The sequence below is a fragment of the Oncorhynchus kisutch genome, linkage group LG10 (assembly GCF_002021735.2).
Source record: "Oncorhynchus kisutch isolate 150728-3 linkage group LG10, Okis_V2, whole genome shotgun sequence".
NCBI classification, from domain to species: domain Eukaryota; kingdom Metazoa; phylum Chordata; class Actinopteri; order Salmoniformes; family Salmonidae; genus Oncorhynchus; species Oncorhynchus kisutch.
The window spans coordinates 30645564-30669232 of NC_034183.2; the positions used below are offsets into that span (position 1 = coordinate 30645564).

Consider the following 23669-nt stretch of genomic DNA (forward strand, 5'->3'; position numbering starts at 1 on the left):
ACTATGATAATAACTTAACAATTCACGGAGTCCCTTTTAGCCCATAGATACATTATACTCAGTCGATAGAAAGAGATCCACCTTAGTGAAGAGTTAGGAGACAGTCACCTCCTGATGACATCACGGACAGTGTTCCATTTCTGATGTAGACTAAAACTTTTGGCTAGACTCAGGAAATAAAAGGCATAGTGAGGATCATAATTATCACAGGGTGGAATTCCCCTTTAAAAAGGTTTCATTTCCTTCTTGGTGGAAAAGCATGGTGGCTTAATGAAGAAAGCACACCCACACTACAGTAGTCCAGCCTGCTAAACCTCTATCTATGCACATGGTCATGTTTCATACCTGCCTGAAGGAATATAGCCGTCTAGAATAGAAATCGTTAATTACCGCAGTCAAATTCAACATTTACATTAAGAGAGTGTTACCTAAGCATTTCCCTCTATCACTGCAATCAATACCTTCTGTCAGACATACTGTAGAGGGAGTGAGAGCTAGTAAGAGAGAAGAGGACATGAGAGAGGAAGGAAAAAGTAAGTAGGTGTGTGCGAGACAGAGACGCTTCGGAGCCACAGACTATATTTCCTGAGTGGCTGCAGCAGTGTGTATCATGCTCTCTCTGGCCCATCTTAAAACACAAACCATATGCTGCTGCTGGAAACTCTGATTCAACACACCAGGACTTCTAATGCAAAAAACACCCATCACACACATACACACAAACAGAGAGACAAATCAACACAGTGATAACCACAGAGTGCACTCGCAGACACACTGCAAACCGACACACACCACGCAAACCTGGAGTTTAAATCAAAGAAGGCTTACACTTCTTGCAAATTGGACATTTCTTTAATAAAGAAAATTGAACAGGTTATACAGCTCAACAGGTTCATTGTCGTTCTCCTTCCATCTCAACTCTATACGACTGAACTAAATCTGTTAATATCGATACTACCACTTAAAATCCAACTACTGCTACTTCAATAGAATTATCCAACTACTACTTGTAAATGTAACACTACTACTAGGCTTGAAGCCAAATCAGGCAAAAGACTAGCAGTAGTGTGCTATACTACCCAGTTATTAGAAGTAAAACCCTCCCCATGTACCGACATTACATGTAATAATCAATCATATTAGGATCATCTGATTACAATCGTTGTACTCCTCTCTTTGTATCTGTATGTACAAATCACTTGGTAAAACGCGTAGGGGGTCATTTCCCTCTACAAGACATCCATCCATATAAAAATACATCTTATAAGCAAAATAAATAACTTGATCTTCAGACTGCTTCATCCAGCCACACAGCCTCTCAAGGCTTCTGTCCTTCATCTTAGGCTGCAGTTATGTGCTCCTTGGAAAAATCTGGGGGAAAAAACTCATTCCAACTGGGGGTTGGAGCTCATGGTACTGAATTATAGCACAGGTTTCCCACTTATAATTCAGATTTGGAAGCTCACATTAACAGTATTTGGATGTCGGAAACCTGTGTTACAGATTATTTCAAAGAGCGCATGAACACAGCATTATTGCACTGAAACGGGGGAGTGGAATAGGTCTTTGGCTCGTCTCTCTTCCCCCCCCCCCCCCTCACTAGCACCCTTTCCTTCTCTCTCCCGCCATCCTGCTGTCCCTCACACTCCATTCTTCACCAGTTCGTGGGCTCCACTCTTGTCGATGACCAGGGTGGGGCGGAACTCTTGCCCCCTCACCAGCCCCTCCAGCCCCTGCAACAACAGGAAGTGACATCAGGATAGGATATCATCAATGCTAGTAAAGCTGAATTTAATAACTATAATGGGAAACACTTGTTTTTATATTTCTTTATATTTGAACAGGGCCCTACAGTTAAGTCCCTCCCCCTTACCTCCCCGCCATAGGACACCAGTGGGGAGATCTCACATTTGATTGGCAGGTCTGTTCCATCCTTCAGGCTGTGGCGAAAAGAGAAGGAGGCATAAGGGAGGAGAGGCTTAGTTGGTTCTCTTGTGCAAGGAGGAAAAAAAAGAGAAAAAGCAGCTGGATGTGTGATCCTCTGCTCCAGGTGTTCTTAGAGTAAACGTTTGGAGCAAAGCATTAAAGCGTCAACAGCAGCAGTTCCACAGACTCATAGACCTGTTTCCGGGACTAAAATTAAGCCTATTCCTGGACTAAAAAGCACTTTCAACTGAGATTCCATTTAGTCCAGGAGTAGGATTAATCTAGAGGAAGACTAAGTCAGCACTGAAATGTCAGAAATGGAAGTCTCTCTATTGATTGGGAGAGCGCATACATCACACAAAAAGAGCCACTACACCTTATTATAATATAAATGACACCACCAAGTCGCATTTATGAATGTTATAAATATTTAAAATGGTGTCGAATCATCCTTGAACAATAAAGAGGATTTAAATGCAGTTTGTATTGTTGGTCAGTTACCTATGATTGTGACGACATCAGATCTGAAATAGCCACTCATCGTCTACCCATCTCCCCTTCACCATCAGACAGACATATTAACAGTGACATCATCAGTAACATCGATTGCAAAGCGTGCCCAGTGCCCATTACCCAGCATGCTCCACATTCCGTGGGTTAGTTGCTACTATCCCAGGTAGCTCTACGCCCTGCTCCAATATCTTATGCTTCCTTCCTTCCTTCAGGTAATTACTGATCTAGCAAGGTTTGATAGGTGAAAGCAACAGGGTGGTAAACTGGCTTACAATTATCTAATCACGTGCAGACCAGTAGTTGACTAAAGAAAGAGGGGAAGAAAGGATGCATATGAAGACTATTGGACCAGGGACCAAGTCAGTGGGCAGGCCAGGTACTTCTGCCCCCACCTGCACAGGACAGGTGACCCTGTGACATTGCCCAGTGACCTGGGCCCTAGCACAGGTAAACCCCAGGCTGCATTTCAGCACTCGAGTCCTTTTCTCTCCTCGTCTCCTTCGCTTCACCCACACTGATGGGAATAAACTGACTAGGTGAAAGCAAAGGACAGGTGACAAGGAGAGGCAGCAACTGTAGAGAATTGAGGCAGCCTGGGTGTTTGTGTGTGTGACAGTTGGTTACAGTGAACGACTGTGCGAATGTGTGAGAAAGCCAAAGCCCCGTCACCATGCAGTAACTCAGTCAGTAGCACAGAGAATAGTTACTTCTGGTTGACATCAGCTGTGCCACTTCCTGCAGATCCGTCTCTGGAAACATTAAAACATTACACAGGACACAGGGTTAAGGGGAACCGTGAGGGAGTGCTGTGAGAAAACGTGTGACTGGGAGACTATATGGTGATGAACATGTCAAATAGAACGTATACTCACTGTGTGTGTGTGTGTGTGTGTGTGTGTGTGTGTGTGTGTGTGTGTCTCTCACCTGGGTATTGCGGGCACACGCGTTCCGTTCTCGTCTATGAAGTGTCCTCCAGCGTTGAGGACCCAGCGGTGATGAAGGGACATGAGGGCGTGTTTCGTCGTGGTGGGTGTGTCTTTACCGTCCTGGCTGTCTGCGTTCTTCAGGGGAGAGAACTCGTCTTCACGAAGAACCTCGTACACCACAAAGGTCCTGAGACACTCACACACACAATGGGAAAATACATCTTTAGTGATAGCGTTTAAGGTAACCCACAACAAAACACATTCATCATCGTCCCATTCCAGTTTTAAACAGCCTGAAAGTGAAGGGTTGTCACATAGTGCCACATAGAATAGCGTCCTCATTGCAATGAGAAGAATCCTTTGACTCCATGTAAAGTTCTAAAAGCAGCAGCATGACTCAGAGATGATGTCATGATGATTAAACCGCTGGAGGGAGGGAGAGACACAGGGAGAGAGAGGAGGCTGGAGCAGCTTGTAAAACCTGCCTCTTCAAGCCCCAGCAGTAGGAGGAAGAGGATGAGGAGGGCCGGGCCGTGCTTCCTGGCTCTGGGACAGTGGCTATGGAGCTGGGGTTCCGGCTAGGGGTCTGGGATTGTTGGAACCTGCCCTGGGGCAGGATGCTGAGGTTGGGGCTCCAGAGATCTGGGTGTCAGGACCTGGGTCTTACAAACAGAAGCCTGGCTGTGGGGAGGGAGAACCCCGATTCCTGCATCCTGCTGCCCTTTCTCTTCTCCCTCACCTCCAGGGTCGGGCAGTCGAGTTGAAGGCAGTCAATTCAGGAAGTGATTTGGATTTCAAATTCAGAAATGTATAAACTTTTGAAATAAATAGCTTCTACTTTTTAGTTGATTAAGAAGTCAATGAAAATAAATGCCAATTTTTCTACTTCTGAATTGTAATTTTAGTTAACTTCCTGTAAAACCTTTAAAAGGGGAAACAGCCTGCCAGCTCCACACATGCTAAAGCCGGTTGGAAAATCACAGCACTCACTTGGAAAATTGGAAGATGTCAAAGACAAATTTTTCCATTTTAATCCCGTTGGGTTTGTCAGGTTTGATTAGCCTTCCCTGTATGTCCACGTATGGGATTTTCTTCTGGGCCACGTGATGCTGCAGCTGAGGCTCGAATGTCCTGAGTGAGAGAGAAAGGGGGAGAGAGAGGTGGAAAGGGAGAGAGAAAGGGGGTGAGAGAGTTAAAAGACAGAGACAGACAAGGGAGATCAGGAAATCTAAAACATGCCCTTGGTTAACTGTTAAACAATGAAGAGAAAGAAAAACACTGGCAAAGACATCATGTATTTAAAATTCCAACGTCCAGACATAGAAAACTAAACTGCAGCTTTTTCCTCCTTTCATTTCCCTCACCTTAGATGCTGGGTACTCATTAAAAGTCACTGCGATGTTTCCAGCCATATATCAGCTGATAAATGCCACTACTTCTCTCTCATGTTATGAGGGTCTCACTAGGCAGGTAATGACCTCAAATACCTGCTTAATGGGGGTTAACAATTCACCATGTAATTACTCACTTACTGTATGAAGGTATGTGGGGCTGTGTGTGTGTGTGGCTGTGTGCGCATCTTTAACTGTGTTTAGCTATGTTAAATGTGTGTGTGTGTATGTGTGTGAGAGAGACTCACTGGACGATGTCCCTGAGGAAGGGTAGTGTGAAGAAGTGATTGGCTACGTTTCCAGCGTTGAACATGAGCCGCCCGTCCGCGCTGCGCTCCTCAGCCGTAGCCAAGGAGATCTCGCTGTATTCTACCACCTGGTAATAGCCATCCACCTTACAGACCACGCCCACCGCCTCCGTTGGATTGGTCTTCTCCACCACCTGGAAGTGACGTCACAGGAAAGGATTTTTACCTCACCTGGGACTGCCGCCTGATTCTGCCCTCCTCTCCAAAGTGTGCACTAGTTCATTCCCACTAAAAGCATTTGGATTTCCGTTTACAGAGGAGGTTTGCATAGAAGACTGCAGATAGAAAGGAAGACATGGATGGGATTGTTAAAGAGGATTTGACTGTACATTTTAGTGACTGGAGTCTGGTCCAAAATCAGAGATCCAGCCCTCTGCCCATCTGGTTGTCAGTCCAAATGAAAGAGCTGGTCTTAATGAGGGGTTTAGTGGTGGGGGAGAGTCTGGACCTTGGTGGGGGGGGGGGGGGGGAGGAGGACTAGGCTCAGCAGGCTGATGAAGGGTTTAGCTCTGGGGGGAGAGGCTTGGTGGAAGAAGCCACAACTGCAGTCTCTGTCAGTTAACGACAGGAGGGTGGGTCCCTGCATTCCTCTGATCCTAGCAGAGCCTCCACACCACAGCTCAGATTGACACGCAGCAGGAATGGGTTTACTTCAGCTCTCAACTTGGCATTAAATGTTTAACTTAATTACATCTGTACTTCATTGTAGAGTTGTACTTCAGAGGCATATTTCAAGTGTAAAAAGTTTTGTGGTGATGGTTTGACAAGTTGCACAGACCTGGTAAATGTGTAGGCTAGGCTGCAGTCAGGTTAATGTACCAAGCACGACTGTTGGTGTAATAGTAGTCCTTGGTTGGACGTCACAAAAAAATGATAAATGCTTTGGAGGCTAATTTCAGGAATCTTTGGAGTTCTTTCCACATTTTGAAGTGGACGTTTCAAAAACTCCCCTTACCGGTGCATCTCTAGTCTCTGAGATACATAAAAAAAAGAGGAATTTAGAGAAGACTGACAGCCTCACACGGAGTACACCATACATTAAAAAAAAAACTTCCTAGTATGAAGTTGCAACCCCCCCCTCCTTTGCCCTCAGAACAGCCTCAATTGGAGACTCTTCAAGGTGTCGAAAGCATTCCACAGGGATGCTGGCCCATGTGGACTCCAATGCGTCAATGCTACTACCATACCCCATTCAAAGGCACTTTGATTTGTTTTGCCCATTCACCCCCTGAAAAAGGCTCAAATACAACCAAAAAAGGCTAAAAACCTTAAAGGGGAGGAGCCCGGTTAATCTTCACTGACTAAAGTAGATTTATTAACAGGTAACATCAGTAAGGGATCACCGCTTTCCCCTGGTCAATCTTTGTCATGGAAAGAGCTGGTGTTAATGTTTTCTATACTCAGTGATATTTTTAATAGTTAAATAAGTACCTTGGTCGTAAAAAAATGTTGCTTTCCTGAGAAGAAACCAGTTAAGTTTCCTATTTAACCACTGCTCCCTGTACAGTTCTTTCCTCTCAAAAATAGTACACAGTGTCCAAACTCAACGTGTAGTAAAAAAAGAAAAGAAAGATTGATACTATAGGTTGAGTGGTCTAAGCAGTCTGCGTTAGAGGCATGTGTGGTTCCCTCATTGTTCATAACGAGGCAGTAAAACTAGGCCAGTAGCACTTCATATAGTTGCAGCAGTTATTTTTGTATTCTTTAGTGTTCGTTTTAGACAACGTGTCTTATTATCATCTCGGTCATCAAACCCAATGTACAGTGAGATTACTTGAAGGAGCAATGCACGAGACTCCCTGGATGTCTTTTTAATAAGAAAAGCCTGTCATAAAGCCAGTTTCTGACATTAGTCGAGCTTTAAAAAAAAAACACCTCTGCTCTAGGTACCCTTTACGGTATAATAAATAACATTTTATTAACAAAATATCTATATCTCATATAGTAATAATTATCTTTTTTTAAAGAGCACAATACATACATTCCTATTTTTACCACATTCTTGCCGTAATAAGCCTTTTATATCTCCCGTGCACATTCAGGAGTGGGAGTACATGTGGGCATTGTTTATTAAAATCAATTTTTTATAAATCCATTGAATATTCACCAAAGAAATCTATTAATTTCATTTAGGCTGGTCCTAAGAAACATAAGACTAATCAAATGTATTTTCATAAGAATAGTTGTATATTTTGAGTGTAATTATGTTACTGGCACAGTATGTGCAGCCTATATGCTAAAACGGCCATGTCATGCACATGAAATCAGTAGTTATTTTGTTCATTAAAACAGACAAGACACAATTAGGCTACCCTGATCACAATTAATACATGTTATAGTAGACTAAGAATATAATAAAATACAAATACCTTTCTCACACAAATTGCGCCACGGCAACGAGTGGAACCGCGGTCACATAAAAATAAAGTGCTATTTTGAAAGAGCCCGAGGCAAACCCATGTTTTAAAAATATTTTTAAATCCATGTTTCATCTCATTTCTACAGCAGGCATAGTGTCATCCTCTCAATGGATCTTCATTGTGATCGAAAAGAATTGCAATCAATATTTTCACGGATGCGAGTTTCGTGTTCATATTTCACAACCTCCACGGCCTTTACATTGCATTTGGAAGGTATTCAGACCACCTGACCTTTTCCACATTTTGTTACATTACAGCCTTATTCTAAATTGGATTGAAAAAAAAAAAGAGTCCTCAATCTACACACAATACCCCAAGCGAAAACAGGTTAAGAAATGTTTGCAAATTTATTAAGAAAAAAACTGAAATACATTATTTACTTAGGTATTCAGACCCTTTGCTATGAGAAATTGAGCTCAGGTGCATCTGGTTTCCATAGAGCTGATTCTGGAACTTGGAGTCCACCTGTGGTAAATTCAATTGATTGAACATGATTTGGAAAGGCACACATCGGTCTGTCTATATAAGATCCCACAGTTGACAGTCCATGTCAGAGCCAAAATCAAGCCATGAGGATGACGGAATTATCTGTAGAGCTCCGAGACAGGATTGTGTCGAGGCACAGATCTGCGGAAGGGTACCACAACATTTCTGCAGCATTGAAGGTCCGAAAGAACACACTGGCCTCCATCATTCTTAAATGGAAGAAGTTTGAAACCACCAAGACTCTTCCTAGAGCTGTCAGCCCAGCCAAACCGAGCAATCTGGAGAGAAGGGCCTTGGTCAGGGAGGTGACCAAGAATCCAAATGGTACTATGACAGAGCCCCTCTGTGGAGATCAGTGAACCTTCCAGATGGACAACCATGCTCTGCAGCACTCCACTAATCAGGCCTTTAGGTTAGAGTCGCCAGATGGAAGCCACTCCTCAGTAAAAGGCACATGACAGCCCACATTAAGATTGCCAAAAGGCACCTAAAGTACTCTGACCATGAGAAACAAGATTCTTGATAAAACCAAGATTGAACTCTGGCCTGAATGCCAAGCATCACGTCTGGAGGAAACCAGGCAACGCTCATCACCTTGCCAATACCATCCCTAAGGTGAAGCATGTTTTTCAGAAGCAGAGACAAATCAGGATCGAGGGAAAGATGAAAGGAGAAAAGTACAGAGAGAGCCTTGATAAAAAGACCTACGCCATAGCGCTCAGGAGGCCTACAAACCTGACTCAGTTACACCAGCGCTGTCAGGAGGAATGGGCCAACATTCACCCAACTTATTGTGGGAAGCTTGTGGAAGGCTACCCGAAACATTTGACCCAAGTTAAACAATTTAAAGCTAATGCTACCAAATACTAATTAATTGAGTGTATGTGAACTTCGGATCCACTGGGAATTGATGAAGGAAATAATTCATTCTCTCTATTATTATTCTGACATTTCACATTCTTAAAAATAAAGTGGTGATCCTACCTGACCTAAGACTGGGAATTTTTACTAGGATTAAATGTCAGGAATTGTGAAAAACCAAGTTTAAATGTTTTTGGCTAAGGTGTATGTAAACTTCTGACTTCAACTGTAAATGTGATAGCAAATGTATTGTCATTATGGGATTATTGTGTGTAGATTGAGGGAAAAAATGATTTCATCCATTTTAGAATAAGGCTGTAACATAACAATTTGGAAAAAGTAAAAGGGGTCTGAATACTTTCGGAATACACTGTAGATGAGAAAATGAATAGATGAACTATACCACCACTTATTTGCCCAGACAGAGAATTAACTAAATATACAGATGGAGACTCAGTGAAACAAATTCACATTGATTAAGACCAGTCACAGGCTTTTGGTTAAGAGTAGACCTAGGCTACTAATAGTACAATAATCCAATTGTTAAAGGTTGACTCTCAAACCCAATTTCAGCCTTTGCCTAACCCCTTACTTTTTTAAAACATGCATTCAGGTGAGAAGTTTTGGGTGGCGGGGAATTGCTCATAAATGTTGCTTTTGGGGGTGGGTAAATCTAGTTGTACCCGATTCCAACACTTCCCAATACTTACCCGAAGTCCGCTGGCACGCTCTGATAAAATGTTGTGCATCGCGAGCAAATATGGCTCTGGACAGTTAGCTCACAGTAGTTAGGTGCCGTGTTAATGAGAGCTATTGCTACTTAGTGTACATTTTAATTCCCATGGGGCAAAAACATATTTGAAATTACTCACATTTATTGCAGTATTGTGTTTGGAAGAAAAGTGCAATCATCCCCTAAAAAAAATGTATATTAGGGGCTCAATTCAATCCAACCCGCATTGCTGTATTTACACAGTAACTATTTTTCCCAATGGTAAAATTAACTCACAGATTAGTCTTGGGTACTGTATAAAAGGTTGACCCCTCTGGTAAAAAAAAGAAAAAGAGGAAAATAAAAGTTGAATTTGGTCATATACAGAAATGTGCCTTACTGCCTTCTGAATTTTGTGTTGCATATATATAAACCCTGGATTGCTGACTCTATGTACCAGCTATTCAGAGGCTTTGAAGCAACCGTTGCCACTCCCTAGTAGAAGCAGTTCTCCATAGGAATGAATGGAATTCCACAGTATTTAAATGAACTGTTAAGGCCAAAATGACATGTTTTTAAATATTTGTTGTCGTGGGGCCAGTAAGATTAGTACTCTTAATTAAAAAAATATTTAAAGAAAAGTCATATATATATATATATATTTAAAAAGTTTCGCTCACATATCATTTTAAAGTATGCATTAAAGTGTCTGTAATAGAATACATGTCAATAAACAAAATGTAGATGTTAATACATTTATTTCTATAGCTTTAAAATATTTTGGACAATTAAGGAGTACCCCCGAGATGGCAACATTATAAGCAAGGATACTGACACTGCCACTCAAGCAAGATTGCTACAGTAGTTGAATCAAGGAGGCATCATGCATGCTGTGCAGGTGTTTGTACACATGCATATACACACACACTTTCATTCAAATGCACACATGTAAATAGTGCCAAACATGCACTCAAACATATTCAGTTGGACTTGCTTTTATGAATTTTGTTGTCTTCGTTTTTTTTTCTCCATTGTTGTTTTCCTTTGTCTCTTCCCACCTGGTTGGTGTGGTCAGGACTTGCCCTCCTGGATGGACATCAAAGGTTCCGGCTAACGGAAGGTTTCAAGACCCCCTCTCCTGGGCGAGTTGGCCAGTTTTATGACGGCCATAAATACCTTGCAGGAACGGTCTCTCGTGCACTGCAGTATGATGGTCTCACCAGATACTGACTGGTTTTCTGATCCACCCCCTACCTTTTTTTAAGGCATCTGTGGCCAACAGATACATATCTGGATTACCAGTCATGTGAAATCCTAATTCATTTATTTCAATTGACTGATTTCCTTATACGGTATGAATTGTAACTCAGTAAAATCTTAGAATTTGTTGCACGTTGCATTTAGATTTTTGTTCAGTGTAGAAGGGAATGCATTTCATATCGAACACCTCCCTTGAGATGACAGAGGAATGAACTGATAGGGGCAAAAATAAATGTACTTGTTAGACTTGTTTCACTATAACTAAGCCAAAAACATTAGTTTTTCGATACAAACTTTTCATGAATGTTACGCTATATAACCAGGCTTTGAAAAAAACAAACATCTGATCAGCACTAATAAATGAGCCAAGTTAATAATGAGCCTAATTGTAGCCTGGCTAACCAATATCTGAACAGAGATTTAGTGAAAAAGAAAATCTGACGTTGATTCCCAACGCTTGTCTCAAAGCAGATCTAAACGGTGCTGAAATAGTTGGTATTGCTTTGTATTATAACTTGACTTTGGGAGTTTCTGTAAGCAACAATTTGATGCCTTCAATTGCATTAGCCCTTCTTTATTCCAACAGTTATTGTTTATGGTTCCATCCATTTGTGGTTAAGAAAACAGTGCATGTCCTGGGCTATGGGAAGAGATGGTTGAAGTGACATGCCTCGCAAAGTTTAGAACAGGTAGGAGGATAGTAGTAATGGGATAGTAGGTCATAGCAGGGCATGTATACATACTTCTTGCGTTGAGCAGAGCAGAACAGCTACTCCACATGATTACAACATTTGGGAGACACAGAGCGATTTGGTATGTTGCTCAATTTGGCCTCTGGAGGATACACAATTGAGTCACACTCCATATGGAGCCTCAGAATCACATTTACAGAGCAAGCATGAACTGGCTTTAAGCCGTAGACAGAACTTTAACGCAATCATGACTAGATTGGTTGGCGGAAGTAAAAGTTGAGGCTTTGGCGCCGGGCCATGCCTTTACAATATAAAGAACAGTTGGCGGGATGTTAAAGTTGTCTGAAAAACGTCTTGGTTTGAACATGTATGTGTGAAGAAACGCCTGCTACTTCACTCCTTCTGGGTGATAGTCTACAACCCCACCTTGTGGTGAATTAGAAGTGCTATTCTTTAAAGAGGAGAAGTCATGGCAAGGCAGTTTTCAATGTCTCAAAAGACAGTACAGTATGAAGATGGGCTAAAACGGCTTTTCCAATAGAAATCCCTGCTCACACTTGTAGGCGATGTTATGGCGCATCGCTATGTTGAGCTTCTGGGTTTAGAAACTCGAGCTATGGCCTTTCCCGTGTCCGGTGAAGGAGGCACACCCAGCTAAAATTGAACAGTAATAGAATATGCGCTGCTCTGCCATATTGTCAACAAGGCAGCATGAGGCATTGTTCAGAAAACATACATCATACATTTTCAAACTAGTTTTCAGTGGGGAGGCAGGCAAAGCGTTTTAATCAAAAGCAAACACATTGCATGTGAAAACGGAATCCTACTCATTACTCCGCATGCTTAATTAACCTACATAACTTTTGTTTTTAGCTTCATGTCAGGGAGACAGCCAGGTATTCGGTATGAAATACATTCCCTTCTACACTGAACAAAAATATAAATGCAACAATTTCAAAGACTTTACTGAGTTACAGTTCATACAGTATAAGGAAATCAGTCAATTGAAATAAATAAATTAGGATTTCACATGACTGGGAACACATATGTATCTGTTGCATTCAAAAACAAATGCAATCACTTTTCACCAGGTGCAAACTGCCACCCAGGCCAGTTTAATTGAATCCCCTGTGTCACACCCTCTTATGCAAACACACCTTTACTGAACAGTTTCAATACTAACTTCCTGGTCTGGTATATCTCAATATCTTCCTTCTCATCACAGAGTGACCAACCATACTGCTTTCAGCTCAAAGCCTTTGTGAACATTTCTTTAGAGGGAGAGAGGACCAGGAGAGGAAACCACTTTAAGCTACTGAGGTAGGATCTGACTAGAGAAGGAAGGAAGTAATTTAAGAGTATTGGAACATATTGGGTGACCTCATGAGTCACATTTGGCCCCGTTGTGAGAGACAGAAGAGGGCAAGAGAGCAATAGAGAGAAACTTCCAGTGAGAAAGAGACAGAGCGCTACTAACCTTAGCCCCACAGTCTCCTCCTTTCTGGACACAGAAGCCGACAAAGGCAGGGTCTGCTACTTTAACCAGTATGTTGTCCACACAGTACACATGGATGAACCCGATCCCCCTCTGCTCCATGTCCTCCACAATCCCCTGGGTACCCAGAGCTCTGTACAGACCCCCATTACCATCTGAAATACAGACACACACATCAGTACCGACACATTAACATCTAAAATACACAGATGTACGCACACACTCTCAAACAGATTAAGTGGGGTACCTGGGGCCATTGCCAACTTGGCTTTGCTCTCCAGGATGATCTTGCCGTTGTAGTCCATGGCAGGCAACATGCCCTGCTGGAAGAAGATCACGTTGTCTTTGCCCAGCCCAAAGTAGCTGTGGCGCAAAAAGAACTCTTTAGTCGACTCCATGGTCCGGCCGCTTGTCATGATGTACCTAGGCAGAAATTCAGGTATGATTTATTTTGTGATTCATTCATTCACTGGTCATTATGTGCAGGGGCAATGTGATGATACATTTGCTTTGATTCAAGGATAATACACAGAGAGAGCTTGGTTCTTTAAGGTTAAATCCGCAAAAAGATGATTTGGAGATAATTGGCTTTAAAAAGTTAAACCCTCATTGGTTTGAATGGTGTCCGCATTTTTTTAAATCTAGTATTCTTTTGAACTTAACATGAATTGGGGTAATTAGAGTACTATATACTGTAGGTAGAGAAGTTACAGAACAAGGCTATGTCAATAACTAAATTTTGACAAAACTGCAGATAGAACCGCATAGTCCCATGCTCTTCAACTCTCAAGACAATGATTCATTTTTTTTTTTTTTTTTTTTGTCAGTGTTTGACTTTTCACTGTGAATCACTGCATAATTACTTACACATTTCATAAGATTGGAAACCTTGCCTCTCATTTTACAAAGATTCCAGAAAGGTTATTCATAATGCACATTATCTGGCAAACAATTGAATCCAGATTAATTTTAAAAGCTGAATGCTGAGATCTAACTAAGATTAAAAATACATTGTGGCAACAACCCATCACAAGACACAAAACCAGAAGTTCTTCCTTATGACTGGATGGCATCTGGCATCTCATGGTGAGCGCTTAGTCCTGACGCCTGATCTTAATTACAGAGGGCCCAGCCCCAAAGACGGGACGCCAGCTAGACACGTCTCCTTCCTGTCAACCCACTCCTGAATAGTCTAACTGATTCCCTTCATCTACTCCATAGGGATGTACATTGCCTATAGAAAGTCCAGATCCCCTAGAACTTTGACAGTTTGTTGCATTACAAATTGGGATTGAAATATTTCATTGAGCTACGCAAAACAATCCATAATATCAACGTGAAAAAGAAAATTCTACACATTTTTACTAATTAATTCAAATGAAATAACTAAGATATGCAAAGACTAAGTATTCACCCCTCTGTTTAGTCAAGGAGAAAAAAAGGGGCTTCACAAATGATATGGACTCGTGTGAAATAATAGGGGTTGGCATTTAATGACTACCCCTTCCTCTGTCCCCCATACAGTAAATCTGTAAGGTCCCTCAGTCAAGTATTGCATTTCACAGATTCAACTACAAAGACCAGGGAGCTTTTCAAAAGCCTCACAAAAGAAGGGCAGGGATTGATAAATGGATAACAATAACAACTCAGACATTGAATATCTACTTAAGCATGATGAAGTTGCTTCAGTCTGCTTTACACCAGACACTAGGAGAGGAAATCACCTTTCAGTAGGACAACAACCTAAAACAAAAAGCTAAATGTACACTGGAGTTGCTTACCAAGAATACAGTTAATGCTCCCGAGTGGCCAAATTACAGCTGACTTAAAGGGAAAAAAAATAAAAAATAAAAAAATAAAAAATAAAGCATTGTAATTTCAGAAAATGTCCATAATATATCTGTCGCGAATAGTAGCATGACAGTGTTTCACCGTTTTACTTAACTGCCAGTGTTGTGACTTGCTTTTATATTCGACTATTGATTTCTCCTGCCTGAGCGGCATCTGTTCCCAAACTGGGAAAGACATTATGGCTGTATTATCTAGTGGAAATCTCAGTCTCATCCTGGTTGCTATAATTCTACACCTTTCACTTAATTTCCATTTATGTGAGAAAGCAAGCACTGAATAGTGTAGGGAATCATTGTACCGTCGCTGTGAAATATATTTTCAATGAGAAAAAAAAAAAAATGGTTTGAAGCTGGTGGACCAAAACTAAAGTAACTTTCGGTTCACCAGCTTCAAACAGCGGTTTTGGTCCACTAGCTTTTTATAGGCACTGTATAATACTGCTCCTTTCTGGGATCAAACCGCTTCCTTGAATGATGCAGGGGAGTGTTAGCAATATCTAGGTGTAGTTAATAATCAGACAGATGAAACTGAAGAACTGAGAGGGGGAACACAAAAACATATCTTTGACCCAACCCTGCTATTGTATGGTTTGTTTGTGATTTCACAAACTGGGCTAAAACAAAAACAGTTCCCTCAAGAATGGATTGAGAAACAGTGGTCGGTGGTCAGCTTGATGTAATGCTGCATGTAGTGCTGAGCGATTAACTGAAATGTAGGTTATTTCTCATTTTTTAATCATTAAGAGAATCTATTGACTCTTAAAACCAGATGACACTACCGCGGAGTTGTTTGGAAGGGACACATAACAATGTGTCTGGAGAAAGAAAAAGGCCCGGCACACCAACATCAAAACCTCATCCCAATTGTAAGACATGGTGGAGGGAGCATCATGGATTGGGGCTGCTTTCCTGGCTCAGGGCCTGGACATCATCGAAAGGAAAAATGAATTCCCAAGTTTATCAAGACATTGTAAGGCTATCTGTCCGCCAATTGAAGCTCAACAGAAGTTGGGTGATGCAACAGGACAATGACCCAAAACGCAGAAGTAAATCAACAACAGAATGGCTTCAATAGAAGAAAATACACCTTCTGGAGAGACCCAGTCAGAGTCCTGACCTCAACCCGATTGAGATGTTGTGGCATAACCTCGAGAGCGGTTCACACCAGACATCCCAAGAATATTGCTGAACTGAAACAGTTTTCTATAGAGGAATGGTCCAAAATTCCTCTATAGAAAATATCGCTGCCAAAGGAGAGGCAACCAGTTATTAAATCCAAGGGTTCACATACTTTTCCCAACCTGCACTGTGAATGTTTACACAGTGTGTTCAATAAAGACATGAAAATGTATAATTGTTAGTGTGTTATTAGTTTAAGCAGACTGTGTTTGTCTATTGCTGTGACTTAGATGAAGATCAAATTTTATGACCAATTTATGCAGAAATTAAGGTAATTCGAAAGAGTTCACATACTTTCTTGCCACTGTATATATACACACTACAGGTCAAAGGTTTTAGAACACCTACTCATTCAAGGTTTTTAATAAAAATAATTATTTTCTACGTTGTAGAATATGAAATAACACATATGGAATAATGTAGTAACCAAAGAAAGTGTTAAACAAATCAAAATATATTTTATATTTGAGTTTCTTCAAATAGCCACCCTTTGCCTTGATGACAGCTTTGCACACTCTTGGCATTCACTCAACCAGCTTCATGAGGTAGTCACCTGAAATGTATTTCAAATAACAGGTGTGCCGCCTTAAAAGTTAATTTGTGGAATTTCTTTCCTTCTTAATGCGTTTGAGCCAATCAGTTCTGTAGTGAGAAGGTAGGGGGGTATATAGAAGATAGCCCTATTTGGTAAAAGACCAAGTCCATATTTTGGCAAGAACAGCTCAAATAAGCAAAGAGAAACGACAGTCCATCATTACTTTAAGACATGAAGGTCAGTTAATACTGAATTTCAATCACTTTGAAAGTACCTTCAAGTGCAGTTGCAAAAACCATCAAGAATTATAATGAAACTGGCTCTCATGAGGACCACTACGTGAATGGAAGACCCAGAGTTACTTCTGCTGCAGAGGACTAATTCATTAGAGTTATCAGCCTCAGAAATAGCAGCCCAAATAAATTCTAAAAAAGATTTCAAGTAACAGACATCTCAACATCAACTGTTCAGAGGAGACTGCATGATTCAGGCCTTCATGGTCAAATTGTTCCAAAGAATCCACTACTAAATGACTCCAATAAGAATAAGAGACTTGCTTGGGCCAAGAAACACAGGCAATGGACATTAGACCGGTAGAAATGTGTCCTTCGGTCTGGAGTCCAAATTGGAGATATTTGGTTCCAACAGTGTCTTTGTGAGACACGGTGTGGGTGAACGGATGATCTACGCATGTGTATTTCTCACTGTAGATGGAGAGGAGGTGTTATGGTGTGGGGGTGCTTTGCTGGTGACACTGATTTACTTCAAATTCAAGGCACTCTTAACCAGCATGGCTACCACAGCATTCTACAGCGATACACCATCCCATCTGGTTTGGGCTTAGTGGGACTATCATTTGTCTTGCAACAGAACAATGACCCAACACACCGCCAGGCTGTGTAAGGGCTATTTTACCAAGGAGAGTGATGGAGCGCTGCATCAGATAACCTGGCCTCCACAATCCCTCAACCAAATTGAGATGGTTTGGGATGAGTTGGACCACCGAGTGAAGGAAAAGCAGCCAACAAGTGCTCAGCATGTGGGAACTCCTTCAAGACGGTTGGAAAAGCATTCCAGGTGAAGCTGGTTGAGAGAATGCCAAATTGTGCAAAGCTGTCATCACTGCAAAGGGTTGCTATTTGTTTAACACTTTTTTGGTTACTACATGATTCCATATGTGTTATTTCATAATTGTGATGTCTTCACTATTATTCTACAATGTAGAAAATAGTAAAAATAAATACCCTTGAATGAGTAGGTGTTCTAAAACTTTTCTAAAACGTTCAAAAGTTTGGGGTCACTTAGAAATGTCCTCGTTTTTGAAAGGCACATTTTTTGTCCATTAAAATAACATCAAATTGATCAGAAATACAGTGTAGATAATGTTAATGTTGTAAATGACTACTGTAGTTGGAAACGGCTGATTTTTTTAATGGAATATCTACATAGGCGTACAGAGGCCCATTGTCAGCAACCGTCACTCCTGTGTTCCAATGGCACGTTGTGTTAGCTAATCCAAGTTTATAATTTAAAAAAAGGCTAATTGATCATTAGAAAAGAAAACGTTCTAATGATTTTTTTTCTTCTCAATTTGTCTGTCATAGTTGAAGTGTACCTATGATGAAAATTACAGGCCTCTCATCTTTTTAAGTGGGATTTGAGCATCACAATTGGTGGCTGACTAAATACTTTTTTGCCCCACTGTATATGTGTGTGTGTGTGTATATATATATATATATATATACACACACACACACAGAGCTTTCTTATGTCTCCTAGTTATACGACAGACACTTCAAAATCTTATTCCTTATGATACATTTTTTTTTACTGTCTTTTTTTTGCCATGTATGAATGTGTTATTCAATGCGTTTGTGGGCTATAGTAGTAAAGGCCAAATTCTATATTTAATTTGATACTTAAAGGGGTCCTAAAATTCAAAATGAAAATGGCTAAATTATCCATGGTATGACCATTTAAAAATAATTCCATGTTTGCTTTTTAATTGTTTAATCTGTGTTAGAGCATTCAACCCACAAAATGTATAATGCATTTAATGTCCATTTATTTTTTTATAGAAACTGAAATCATAACCCGTGATAATAAAAATAGAACCAACCTCAAAAAGCACTAGTCACTCAGCACTAGCTGCATGTTATGTGCTGTGTAACCCATATGGTGTATTATTATGCTTCCAGTCCCAGTCTCACCAGGGGATGAAGCACTTGGTTCCATGTCTCTGTTCTGCCAGCTGTTGAAGCCTCAGTATCCTCTCTGCCTGGATCTGGAACAGGGTCTTGTGGGAAGGCAGGCCCACATCGTACATGCCTTTTGGGTAGGAGACTCCAAGCCGGGTCCCTTGGCCCCCTGCTAGCAGAAGAACAGCCACCCTGCTCTGGGAGATACACCGCAGACCTAGGAAAGGGGTTGCGAGAATAACAGTTAATGTAGGAGACCATCATTTAACAAAATGTAAATATGGTACAAACAATAGAGCTTATTCAAGCAATATAACTGAAACCAAAACATATTTGTTATGTTTGACAAAACTCAAGAACACTATCAACTTTTTATGGCTATAACGACTGAAGTATAATCTACCTTGGCAAGGGGACCTTATAAATCATTGCAGGTTGAAACAGCAGGATAACCCAATAACCATAGTTCAATTGCATTCAACTTCCCAATCTAAACATACACTACATGACCAAGAGTCACGGGGCGGCAGGTAGCCTAGTGGTTAGAGTGTTGGGCCAGTAACCGAAAGGTTACTAGATTGAATCCCCGAGCTGACAGGGAAAAAATATGTCGTTCTGCCCCTGAACAAGGCAGTTCCTAGGCCGTCGTTTTAAATTAGAATGTTCTTAACCGACTTGCCTAGTAAAATAAAGGTTACATAAAATAAAAATGTAGACACCTGCTCGTCAAACATCTTATTCCAAAATCATGGGTATTAATATGGAGTTGGTCCTCCCCTTTGCAGCTATATATATGGGAAGGCTTTTCAACACTGCTGCAGGGACTTGCTTCCATTCAGTCACAAGAGCATTGGTGAGGTCAGGCACTGATGTTGGGCGATTAGGCCTGGCTTGCAGCTCATCACAAAGGTGTCCGATGGAGTTGAGGTCAGGGCTTTTTGCAGGCCAGTCCACTTCTTCCACACCGATCAAGACAAACCATTTCTGTATAGACCTTGCTTTGTGCACGGGGGCATTGTCAAGCGGAGACAGGAAAGGGCCTTCCCCAAACTGTTGCCACAAAGTTGGAAGCGCAGCATATTCTAGAATGTCATTCCCTTCACTGAAACTAAGGGTCCTAGCCCAAACCATGAAAAACAGCCCCAGACCATTACTCTGCATCCACCAAACTTTACAGTTGGCTCTATGCATTGTGGCAGGTAGCATTCTCCTGGCAACAGCCAAACTGAGATTTTTCCATCTGAACGCGTTTCCTCTGCTCCAGAGTCCCAATGGCGGTGAGCTTTACACCTCTCCAGCCGATGCTTGGCATTGTGCATGGTGATCTTAGGCTTGTGTGAGGCTGCTTGGCCATGGAAACCCACTTCATGAAGCTTCTGACGAAGAGCTCATGTGCTGACATTGCTTTTAGGGGCAGTTTGGAACTCGGTAGTCAGTGTTGCAACAGAGGACAGACAATTTTTACATGCTACAGCACTCAGCGGTCCCGGTTTATGAGCTTTTGTGGCCTACCACTTTGTGGCTGAGCTGTTGTTGCTCCTAGATGTATCCACTTCACAATAACAACACTTACAGTTGACCGGGCAGCTCTAGCAGGGCTGACTTGTTGGAAAGGTGGCATCCTTTAACAGTGCCATGTTGAAATTCACTGAGCTTTTCAGTAAGGCCATTCTACTGCCAATGCTTGTTTATGGAGATTGCATGGCTGTGTGCTCGATTTTATAAACTTGTCAGCAACGGGTGTGGCTGAAATACCAGAATCCACTAATTTGATGGGGTGTCCACATAATTTTGTATATATGGTGTACTTGGTCAACAACACCCTTATTATACAGCTCTACTTTACCTTACATAAACTGTTGCTATAAGAGTTGGTGCACTCACATTTCTGAGCCTTTGAGAGTGTACTGGGAGCGGGAGGTACCATTGTAGGCTTTCCTGACACACATACACACCCTGGGGTGTATGTATCCTTAGCTTGCTGCTGTAGATGTTGGCTGCCCTGACACACCACCATGATTAAGAACTGACGCAGTGCTGGATGACCTCACGAATGAGGGCGCAGTACCCCATTTACATCAGGCACAAACCAGAACCAGATGCTCCCTTTCTTCTCCCCTCCTTCATCACTCAGGCTGGACCTCCTCAGCTGCAGCTAAGGCCTGCTAAACATTGAGCTGGACCCCCACTTCAACATCATGATTTATCCTCTAACCCTTAAGGTTGCCAAGTTATGTAAGGGTTACCAGGTCTTGTTTAACCCCCTCAGAGTTGCCATTACCCGATCACAGCAAATGATCCCTTCTGCTGCCTGTCACTGTGCTGTTTGAAGGGGGTTACCAGGGACATGTTGGAAAGTAGCCCTGCTTAGTTGGAGGAAATTGTATTGCATAGGCCTTTACTCATTTGGGCAAAAGTCTGTGCTCCACCCTCTCTCCTCCGTGACCTGGAAACCGATAAGTGGTCAATGAGATATCACTTCATTAGAAGGCTAACTGAAGAGTCCCCTCTTCAATATCCATGTTTAATCAAGGATAGTCATGTGTATCCTACCAGACACCTTCACAGAAGAGTTTTGAAATCTTCCACATGCCCTTTGAAACCTCTTGTTTTATTGGAAGAGAAAAAGCATGCAAACTTTTAAAAATGTTATTTATTGTTTTACCTATCAAATGTCATGCACAATTAACTTAATTTGTTATTTAGAAATAACATTTATTTTGGGATGTACCCCTGTAAACATAATTTGCGTGATGATGCGCGAGTGGAGAAGGAGTCTCATTTTATACAACAGCATTTTCGTCCAGTCTCTCCTCGACTACCCATTACCTTTTTCAAAAGGAGGCGAGAGAAGATGACGGTGCGAGGAAGCAGGAGTTGAGCAAATCCATCTGAGAGAGGCCATAATGTTTGACCTTAGTTGCGCGAGGGCATAAACTGAGACAACCGACACACAAACACACGCGCTGCACGCACTTCACGACTAGTCTAGAATGTAACACTAGGCAGAAGACCCTACTTTATAACATTATACTGCACACCATAAAACCTGATGAGATTTCCCTACCTGCCTGTTTCACTTCCTGGTAGCATGTAAAATAATCTAGGATGTTGAAAACCAGTGGAATTCAATCCCTTGAATGAAATTAGCCCCAATTTTAAAGAAATCAATAGAAATAGCTTAAGATTGTGGCATAGATGCACTATTTTGACTGAAATGCATACATCATTGTGACCGACTTTACCAAAACAGTCAATTCCAAGCTAAACCAACCACAACTAAAATACTTTTCAAGTATTTGACATATGGATTTGACTCTGGTCTGGTCCCAAGCAATCCACCATTTGGGAACCCCTGTACCAGACGACTCACCCTCCTCCTCCCAGTCCTTGAGGCAGTCTCTGTCCCTGGTCACGCTACCCAACACCTCCCTGGGCACTGGCTCCATGCGGGCGTCCATTTTCTCCTGCTTGCTGCTGCCCGACACCTCCATGGCACTGCGGAAGAACCTGTTGATCTCCTGGAAGTCCATAGCTTCCAGGTCAGAGGTCATCTCAGCCTGCTGCTCAGGGGTCAGCTCATCCCAAAACTGCAGGAGGTGAGACTGGCCAGCTTCTGCCAACCTCTGGGTCAGTCTGCTTCTGGTGCTCTCCATGACGATGATCACACTGCTTGGTAGAAGAATCTCCTCTTGGGAAACTACCTACCACACCCAGAAAAGAAGCAAACAGGAACGTGTTGTAAGTGTCAGGGATATTTAACTTGCCCACACAGTCATGAGGATCACATTACTGGGCTCAAATCTCCTCTGAAAACTACCACACCCAGTGTCGTCACATCAGATAGGTATTAGGAAGCACTGGCGCCACATCATTGGAATACACTTGCCCTAAATAGAAACAGATGCTGGGTCCTCTCTGGTTCAACACTAGCTTAATGACTAAAAAGAGAAGACTTTTCACAATCTGGATTTGTGTCATAAATATGGTGAACAGCAACACGTACATCCATGATCTTTGTGGGACCATAATTACATGGGTGTGCCTGCCATGTTTCTTCAAGCAAAGCTTGGTGACTTCAGTAAACATCTATGACATTACAGTAGGGGACTTGTTGTACTAGACCACACGCCCATTTAACAATTTCCCCTTTGATTTACATCAGCAGATGAGCGGAGCTGTCAACTTGGCACCCCAATAGTGGCATAACTTTTCTTTAGCTTGAAGCCAAGTCTAATGCAATAAGTAGGGCAAAATCAGATCCTCGGGACACCAATATTAAGTTATATCATTGACTCTAAACTTCACAGAACATTGCCACGGCTTTCAGACAATCCACGACATGGGAAGTGTTCTAACATACAATGGATAAAGAAGTGCCCCATTGATGCACCAAAACTATTTACAAACAGGCTATTACTACGTTAGCTAGCTAACGTAATACTAGACATTTTACACCATCATGTCGATCCATAAAGCTGCGATTATGTTAGCTAACCAAATCAGATATTAACTACCTACACATATTGACAATCATCATTCAATTTGTGGTCCTACAACAACACGCTACCAACGGGGGGGCGCGACAATAATTGAAACCTCATAGCTATTTTTACAACCCTGGTTGAAAAACAAAATGCGCTAACTAGACTATTGGATGAAAATGTAACGACGTGAGTAGCAGATTAAGTTAATAAAAGCTTACCAACAACGGAGTCTATGAATCAATTTGGTCGGACAGCGTCTATCCGGTGATTCTGGTATTGACCACCGTACCCCCGCCCCCTTGAGTACACCTAGCTACATCCGTCACTTTGACGTGGCACTATCGAATGGGAACGCCCTGCAGTTTAAAGACACATTTTTGCCGTATTACATATTTTTGTGCATTTTACATTTACCCTTACAGTATTGAAT

At 41.8% G+C, this 23669-nt stretch overlaps 1 protein-coding gene across 2 annotated transcripts; it reads right to left on the minus strand.

The window, feature by feature from the left end:
- Positions 1-829: 829 nt before the first annotated feature.
- LOC109898045 (UDP-N-acetylhexosamine pyrophosphorylase) lies at positions 830-23583 on the minus strand. 2 transcript variants are annotated; one of them, XM_020492803.2, is made up of 11 exons: positions 23458-23583; positions 22126-22456; positions 18765-18969; positions 13238-13413; positions 12973-13145; positions 5005-5198; positions 4356-4496; positions 3364-3552; positions 3147-3188; positions 1874-1940; positions 830-1733 (listed from the first exon to the last, which is right to left on the minus strand). In XM_020492803.2, the coding sequence occupies exons 2-11, from the start codon at positions 22406-22408 to the stop codon at positions 1641-1643; spliced, it is 1563 nt and encodes a 520-aa protein (XP_020348392.1). In that variant the 5' UTR covers positions 22409-22456; positions 23458-23583; the 3' UTR covers positions 830-1640. The 2 variants fall into 2 exon arrangements, with proteins under 2 accessions (XP_020348392.1, XP_020348393.1); XM_020492804.2 differs by lacking the exon at positions 3147-3188.
- Between the last annotated feature and the right edge of the window lie 86 nt (positions 23584-23669).

What these genes read in the sequence shown, in the direction of transcription:
- LOC109898045 (XM_020492803.2), bottom strand. Translation starts at nt 22,408, where the DNA reads ATGGAGAGCACCAGAAGCAGACTGACCCAGAGGTTGGCAGAAGCTGGC. An exon ending in GAGGAGACTGTGGGGCTAAG is followed by an intron (nt 5,199 to 12,972) that starts GTTAGTAGCGCT and finishes CGTCACTTCCAG; the next exon opens with GTGGTGGAGAAGACCAATCC. An exon ending in CGTGTGCCCGCAATACCCAG is followed by an intron (nt 3,189 to 3,363) that starts GTGAGAGACACA and finishes TAATGTTTCCAG; the next exon opens with AGACGGATCTGCAGGAAGTG.